The sequence below is a fragment of the Cariama cristata genome, unplaced genomic scaffold, assembly GCF_000690535.1.
Source record: "Cariama cristata isolate BGI_N322 unplaced genomic scaffold, ASM69053v1 scaffold25534, whole genome shotgun sequence".
Lineage (NCBI taxonomy): Eukaryota > Metazoa > Chordata > Aves > Cariamiformes > Cariamidae > Cariama > Cariama cristata.
In genome coordinates, this window is record NW_009615047.1 from 51 (window position 1) to 9,137 (window position 9,087).

The window sequence follows — 9,087 nt, forward strand, 5'->3', positions numbered from 1 at the left end:
CTTGTTTGTGCCATCCCTACGGGCTGCACCGCGTACGGCCCGGCCCTGACACACCAGGCAGACCCCAAAATGGGTCTCCTGGAAAGTGCTTGACAAGCAGAACGGAATTGGTCTTCACCCTCCTCCCAAAGGGGATTATTTCCCCATTCTGCATTCTGGGAAAATCATAATTCACAAGCTACAGGCACCCATGCGTGTAGACTAGCCAATCTGAGACCCATCAACTGTGTTTTTTAGGGAAAAAAGCATGCTTGGTAGCTTTCTACGCTTAACCCAAAATGTCAATAGCTGTGAACGTTCATCATTCCTACAGAACAAGGCAGGGGCAAGTTGGTGTACCCAGAAAATGAAAACACACCACAGTCCCCTTTTGCGAGCATTTCTAAGTCACTCGCCAACCTCTGCCTAGGAGCTCCGTGGCACAGGCAAATCTACATCACCATTTTTTACCACAGAACCATAGTGGTTTGTTATTTGTTTGGGTTTTTTTCTTTTTATACACAGCAGCCCTCTTCACAGGAGAGACTTGGATCATTTTTGTGGTTTGCTGCTCTGCTTTGCCTTCAAATTACATAAGACAACTGTAGAAACAGAGTATGACCGCATGTTTAAAAAAACATATATATGCCAAGAGACTTGAATAGGGTGGCACATGTAGCCTTTTTTCCCCCCTAATACTATCTTTAGCTTTGTGATCTGCCTTTAAAATGACACATGCATGTGTGCATCCATCTTCACTCTTCCACTGAATTCTTCTGCCTCTTGACAGTCATCCTCCCTACAGACCGGCACTGGAGGATGATGCAAAACATATTTTGCCGCTCATTTCATAGATGATTATTGGCAAGAAATCACTGGTGAGACAGGGGTCTCTTGAGGCTCAATACCAGATTCTCCTGTGTCTCATTGAGTTGGCCTCTTGCTATTCCTGCTCTGCCCCTACCTACTATTATGTTGACCAGCCTGCCTTCTTTCCTACACATCCAATCCTCCCCCTTCACCCATCACCCAGTGTCCTTCCCTCTCCCCACTTTCCCATTACATCTCAAGTCCACAAATGGAAACACTTGAACTTCCCAATTAAAAGATTTTAAGTTAGCTGAGGTTTAAAAAAAAAGTAAGTAAATCCCTATCAAGCACCTCATACTCAACAAAAGTCTCAGAAATAGCTATGTTGCTTTAACTAAAGTTAAAAAACAAAAATATTTGAGATGGACCCTCTACAAGGAACAATTTCAGGCCGTGGAAAATAAGCTTAGCAAAGTTCTCAAAAAACATAATTAGGATCTTTTGCGACAGGCTAGCTAACATTATCTATATTTACAACCATACTAACTCAGTCAATAACAACATGATGGATTTTATCATGAGATAATGGAGACAGCCATTCAAAGGACACTGCAATTCCATCCCTGTTTCTTAGCTGTAGGCCAGTTTGGCTAAAAGTTTTTCTTCTCTTCTGAATATATGCAAAAATCACTGATAGCTCATGTGCAAACAGCATTTTTAGGGGTGTTTTCACACAACTGCCAGTAGAAGAGGCACATATATTCCAATTAACTTTCATTTGAAGAGGACATGCAAATAGGCTTAAGGGTCAGACATAATGCTGATGCTGTTCACAATGATCAGAAAAGGATCAAGACATACTGGTCTTAAAAGGAAACATTAAAAGCTGTAACGCTGAGTTTAAATTGGATGGTTAGATAGGCATAAGGGCAGAGTCAGAACCAGCTGAGATTTTGATTTGGATATAAAACATATCCATGGAAGGAATGAGAAAGTGAAAGTCAGTCTCTGCAGAAACAGGAATTGAATTTATATGTTTTTAAAAGTACAGTAGCTTGCTAAATTCCATGCACATAAAGGCATTTCTTGTACACGTGCTGACAAACATTGTATTTTGCTGCCCTGAAAAGAGCAAAGACGAAGGGTGTTACTTGAATATTGTCCATTCAACTAAATGGATGAAAATTTACCATAGCTTGTATTGACATACAAACACTTTTATATATGATATCTGAGGGTGTTTCATTTTTTTGTGGAGGGGTTCTACAAAACATGACCTCCATTCCCTTAAACACATACTCTTAAAACTAGAAAATCCCTGCCCCCCCATTTGCCTTCCTAAACCTGTCCTAAGCATCTGTATTATGTTACCCAACACACTGGCTGCTAACAATACAATCAATATAAAAGGTTATTTAGGGGGCATGGCTTTCTTCTGTCCTCAAAATACAAAGCTTACTTTAACAGGGACTTGAACTCTCTCACTGTGGAAAATGTCTTAGAACCATTCAGAGGGGGGGAAAAAAAAAGGAAAACATTAAGCATACTGAAATTACAATTTTTTGGAATATAAAACCAGGAAATTTGCTTTAATAAACATTTTTCTGCATGTCAGTATAAAATATACTTTTTTAGTTTCGTAACTTGATTGTAAAATTTTACAGGGCAGGAATTTGGCATGCCAGGCACTGACCTAAACGCCTATTATTTCATTGCTTCTAAAAGAGAGTATCTGACCTCTTACGCATTGGTATTTTTGTAGAGTATTAACATACAAGCTCTAGCATTGTGCTTCAAAGTGTAAAACTTATTCTTACCTTACAGACACTAGCCTCAGTCAGGCTACAGCAAAGAACAGGTTCCTGACATTGATTGAGCTGGAGGACATCTTGAAGGTAACAAACTTCCAATCAGATAAGCAAAACAATGGCTAGGTTGATTTGCACATAAACATTTTTTCCCCTTGTAGATATATATTTTTATATAACTCTGCTCTGTGCCTAATAATATTTCAGCAATATGAAATATCAGATTATCATTAAAAGGATTTTTTTAAACAAACCAATCAGGTACAAAATTATTTTATCAGTTTGTAAATTTTTGAAAAGCAAGGTTGTTGTCACTTATCAAAAGTATCCCCATTTTATGTAATATTGTATTGCTCGCACAGGTCTCAGAAGCAAAAGTATTTAAAATATTTTTAAAGTACTACAAAAGGTCCCCCCAATTGCTTTTGAATTGGAAGAGGGGAAAAGCTCCTCTAAGTCAAAGTGATTTTCAAGTTAGTTTCCACTAGTTCATATAACATGACTCAGACACTTTTGGAATTAAAAGGAGGAAGCACGATTACCAATGGCTGAAAGTTCAGATATTTGTATAGCGTTTTACTTCCATAAAAGATTGTATCATCATTTAGAACAGGTCAGCTACATGAAGCAGTTCATGTGGATTTAGGGCTTTTTGTAGGTGGACTTTCATTCAAAAATAATGCCAACGCATGAGAAAATTAGGAACCTGTGTAGGATCATTATATACAACAACATAACAAGCACATCATCTGCTCAATTTGTTAGAGACTCTCAAAATAAACATTTGCTTGCTGACCAATGGCCGAAAAAGTTCCTGTGTATTTACTTAACTGCCTAAAACCACTGAGAAAATAATTTGCCATTACTTCTGTTTTCCTTCAGGCTACATAAATCAAGTGACAACTGTGCTCACCCAACATCCAGCATCTGGTTCAATGGCCTTACACAAATTAAAAATCCGGCTGAGGCTTCACATCCCAAACACAGCATCTCCAAAGGAGAAGGCAAGGCTGACAAACAGACATACGTTCAGAGTTCCTTTAATCACTGGATGAGAGACCTTTGTGAGGTCTCCAGGAAAGGGCGCATGTTTTAAGGCGCACATTTGCACCAGCTTCAGTAACGGACACAAGAGGGGCACTGGCTCACAGCTGGGATCTCCAGGTTCTGCACTACAAACAAGGAACAAAACCAAACAGAGGCAATTCTAAATCAGGAATATTAGTCAGAAAATACTGGTCCTTACATTTATTTGTTACAGAAAGTGTTAAGGCTACTGTGTGTTCTAATACTAAATATTTTTTTTTCTTCATGTGGGATTAGTGCTCAGTCTCCATAAAATACTTTATACATTAAATAAGACTGGAAGATACATTTTTTTTCTCTTGGCAAAGCAGGCAGAATAAACAACACTCTCCAAAGGCATGGTTGGAGGGGGCAGAAGTGCTTGTGCAGCATGGCGATTTGCTGCTGACAAGCCCTGATCCCCCGTTTGTGCTACTGCAAAACTTATCAGCACATCGCAATGGCAGATCCTGATGTGAATGAGCTGTCCTGATAAGAAATTACCTTCAAGTGAGCACTCAGGCTCCCGCTCCAGGTCACAAGCACACATACTTCCTTCTTAACCCAAATTAGCATGGAGTAAGCATGGAGTAGCACTGCCCTTATCCCAGACTCCAAGGACTTGAAACAGTAAAACAGGCACCGTGATGGGAAGGAGTGGAAGGCAGGTATAACCAACTCCCCTATGGGAGCCACAGTCAGGGCCACAACTCCATCGAAGTAGGAGCTGTGCAAATACATGGCGGTGGTGATGCTGTCCAGATGCTAAAGCTTTTACATCTAAGGCAAAATGCACAAGACACAGAAAAGCAGTACTGGCAGGGCTAACACACAGATGCTTCCAAAACAAAATCAGCTTAACTGTTATCGATTTTTTTTATTATTATTTTAAATCCCACATAGGATGTTCTTCCAATACTGCCTAGAAGTCTGTACTTGGCATCTTCACAATGACTTACCTGCATTTCTTCAAAGCGCTTTGTTAGCTTTCTACTTCACATGGAAACTAAGAATTCAGGACTGGAAAGGAGTACCAATCCATGCAAAACTACTAAAACCTAGTATTTTAGTCCAAAAAAAGAAATTCATTTTGCTACTTCTGCCAACCAAAAGCCTCAAAAACATGCATCGTAGAGATAATGCAGAATGGTTTGCTCAGTTTCACAAGGAAAACCTGCAAGGGACATTAAATATGATCAGCAACAGAGGAAAAAGTCAGGGTCAGTCCCAGAACTCTGCCAGCCCCATGTTTAACACTGTCTAACCACATCCTTTTGAGGGACAGGTAATGGGTACCTTTAGGGCGATGACTACAGATGGCTATAATTTAGAGTAATCCAAAGTCTAGTCCTCTGAAACATTATCCAAAATCCTACAGAACATATCAATAGCAATAAATCTTCTATGGCAAAACAAAAATACCACCTATCAAGTTAAGTGTCTACAAAGCAGAGGTCTCAAAGCATACACTATGACTTCCAGTATGAAGAAGGACTAGCAATCAGTTGTCTTCCTCAGCCAATTTGAAAAAAAAAAATAACTTTTACAAAAGAGGAAGGTGAACCAGAAGGTTTGGGTGGAATTTAGTTCTCAGGAATTTTTTGAAAATAAACCAAACACTAGGCATACTCTAAGTATAAAGTAAACTGAGTCTTCATCACTTCTCCAGCGCTGACCCTGCACAGGGTCTAAGGTCACTTCCAGGAAATGAAACATTACAGGAAAAACCCTTACTTGATACTTAGCATTTTGATCAAAAGATTAAGATCAACCCAATTCCTTCTGGCAAAAATATTTAAGTAGTATTGGTTCTGTTCCAATGAAAATACCTTGGCATGAAGAGTTGTCATTCCGTAGTATTAATATTCATTTCTATGTAAAATGATAGTGACATTAAAAAAAACATAGCCCTGAACTTGGAGGTATTGTTCCATTGTTGCAAAAGAAACTTTGCCTAACAAACCTGCTCAAGGACTACAGCTTTCCTTACTTGAACTCCTTTTCCTAAGAGTTCACTGATCATACTCGATAGTAATCAAGAGGAAATTTATAACCCAGTTGCTACTGAAGTAGCAATTCCAACTTCCCATGGTATAAATGAAACACAGAAAACATTTTGATAATGAAGATAGTCATTTCTCACACTGAAAATAAAGTGAAAATGTCAAATGGAGTGTATTGTAAAGTTCATTAGTTGGAGTGTGCTGGACTTCTCAAATAGCTTGCAGGGTTAAAGTATGTAAAACTCCTTAAGGACCTATTTATGTTACAATTAAGACTTAATAGCTTGACTAAACATAAATTTGCAATGTGTTAACAATTCTTAAGTCTTCTACAACTACAGATTCAGTGTGCATGTTCCCCATATATGGCTTTTTAAAAAAAGCCCAAGCCTAAAAAACTTGTTGGAAGGAATTTCACTCTCCCATCAGAAGTAAAAAGCAGTATACCAACTCCAAATCCATGGAAACAGACATCTGACCTACCTTTAGTGCAAATCTGAAACTGGTGATGTTTACTAGCCTAGCCAAATGAACGTCATCTTACTGCAACCTTCCGGTAGGTTGCGAATGCTCACACAGCATCTGCTTTATCCAGCATATCCTATTTCTCTACAGTGTTATAGTTGGACAGAAATCTAGTGACGATACCACAATGCAGCATATTATTTTGAATCCGCTTTCTCCATAAATATCAAGGGAAGTGCCAAGGAACAACTTTAGATATTAAATATAAAACACAAGGTGAAGAGGCTTCCACATCCTCTGTGAAGGTAAAGCAGTAATAGCCAGACAATTTCTTCAGAATTTTATTAAAGCAACAGATTATCAACTTTGTTTTTACTCATCCTTTTCAGTGATAGTTCCTTTTCCTTTCACTTCAAGATCATCATCTCAGGACTACAATTCACCTGGACACAAACATTTCTTCCTTCTTCCGCCGATATCCTATTTTTTTCCCCCAATAGCAAATCATAAAATAGTCCCCTCTGAAATTTTAGCACACGTTGGTATTAGTGCTTCACATCACAAGATACCATTAGTAGATTTATGAAAGTTGTACCAGCAGAAATTTTCCATGTCAAGTTGACCTCAGGCTAAACAGTTTCATTTAGAAGGGCAAATCGCGTTTAAAAAAAAAATATAAGTTCTATTGTTTGTCCATGCTAAAGCAATGAAAATCTCATCAAATAGCCCTGAAACCTTAAGTAGGTTAACTTCACATAATTGTATATATCCAGAAAGCAAATACCTATACACGATTTACTTGCCTAAACTTCCTTTGTAGTCAGTGAAGTGTATTTGAATTAGGAACCATGATCTTCTCCATTCTCCTGGGCCATTTCATGTTAAAAAATAACAAGAAAATGAAAAGTTGTGTTTTAGCCAAAAAGCCAAAGTCAGTCTTCCTCAAATTTGATGACTTAAGTCTGACAGGCCATTGAACCCAGGTACTGAGCTCCAGTTTTGGATCCCAATTCCCTTTGTGAATTTAACTGTGACAGAACAGCCAGTCAACGAAATGCAAACCATAAATCCTATTAGACTGCCACCACCACTTCCAATAATTCTTTCTCTAGAATATAGCTGCAAACATTATAAAAATATGAAAAACAAACAGCAAAACTATTTTATCCAAAACTCTTTGGAGATGTGCCTTCTTAGAACAGGACAAAAGATGAAGCGTGCTTTGGTGTGCTTCTGTATACAAGAGAGTCAGATGCTCAAAATTATCAGCCAAACTCAACTGACAAGTTTTTCAACAGTTAAGTGTCTTTCAACTCCATTTAAAAAGGAATATTCTTACAAATTATTCCTATTCTCAGTGCTTAGAAAGCTCCAATAATCTCAGGTAGTAAGATCGGCAACTAAGGCTCTTATGCACAGGAAGAAGTTTCTGTGATTTCAACTATATTCAAAAACATCCAAATGGAAAATGGTAACATCCTTACATTTGTGTTAACTTCTTTCTGTTTGCACTACTAGCTTGACTAAAGTGTTAAAAGCTACTTTAAACTCCTTCACTGAGAATTTCACAGACAAGACAGCATATATAAAGTTCAGCACAAGGATACATCTCTTGTTTTTAACACTTGGAACAGGTGACTTCATCATTAAGTACACCTGAAAATGTTACTACAGGAACCTCTCAAAAATCCAAGTCACTCAGATCTAGCTAGAAAGCTGTGACGGGACCAAAGCCAAGAGACACTTCAAGAGCTTTAACAAGCTGTTAGAAAGTGCATCTGAGCCCAGCATCTGGAGAAGATGGTTGTCTCTACACTACATGAACGATTGGGGATATCAAAAAAGGAGTTACAAACCATAGTGAAAATTCAAGCTCAAGACCCTGAGAAGTAGATATACATGCCCATCTCTCAGTCTACAGGTGCCCAGCCCCACATATTCACATTCATGTCCTACTTAGCAGCATAATGGAGCAATTCCTTAAGACTCCACTTAGAGCTGCACAGAACATGTTGAGACATATAAAACAACTTGCAGGAAAGAGAAAAGTAATTTTAAATTCCAGTCTGAATCCCATCTTGTTTCCAAAAAGCAAAAAATTCACAAAAACACAAGTTCTGTACATCATCCAACTACTATGGAAACCAAGACACTGAACAAGTCAGAATTCAACACTGCCTTGTTTGAGCAGTGAGATCTCAACTACTTGGCTACTTTGACTACTGAGAACTCCTACAGAATCAGATCTAGATGTACATGACAATATTTCTTGTAAGAAGCTAATTCCACTGACCATTTGCTTCAGAATTGAGTGAGGAGGGCAAAAACCCACCAATAAAACCCATCTTGTGTCAAGTAAGTTCCCTGACTAAATTAAGACAGCATTAAAAAAATTCCTGCAACATCTCAGAAGACTTGGGTAACGGTTAAGGCCATTCTCCTCATTTGTTTCAGCAGAGGGAGCCAAATTTTCATCACAGATGCAGCAGTACTTCACTTTCCCTAACAAGTTACTCAGAATCCCTGCAGAAGTGCAGGCCTAAGCACTACCAAGCAAAGGTAGTAGTCAACTGCCAGCATTTTTGCAACTGAGAAGCTGTGCAAAGTTCCCTAAATTTGTAATCTCTGGGGTAGAACAGGAAACAGAAGTGCCCTAGAATAGGAATGGCAGGAATTGCCATTATCTTTTTAACAAGCTGACAGAATTAACATACTAATGTTATTTCTTTGCAACTCAAAGAACCATTCCACAGATACCCACCCATTAATCACACATACACTAGTCAGGTTCAAAATTTATTTTCCATTCATTTCTTGCACTTGAAGTACTCTTCGATGACATCTTTGGCCTGAGATTCCTTGCCGTAGTCCTGTAACACAAGATAACCCATTAATAACATACAGACCCGTTCAAAATGTTACAACCTATTTTTAAAAGGACAGCTGAGATTCTGCCA

At 38.4% G+C, this 9,087-nt stretch overlaps 1 protein-coding gene across 1 annotated transcript in view; it reads right to left on the minus strand.

The window, feature by feature from the left end:
* Nucleotides 1–8,905: 8,905 nt before the first annotated feature.
* The window catches only part of RPS12 (ribosomal protein S12), a 3,403-nt gene continuing 3,221 nt past the window's right edge, over nt 8,906–9,087 (minus strand). The window contains exon 4 of the mRNA XM_009699675.1: nt 8,906–9,000. Within this exon, the coding sequence (XP_009697977.1) occupies nt 8,938–9,000 (63 nt within the window). The 3' untranslated portion in view covers nt 8,906–8,937. The remainder of the gene's footprint in view (nt 9,001–9,087) is intronic.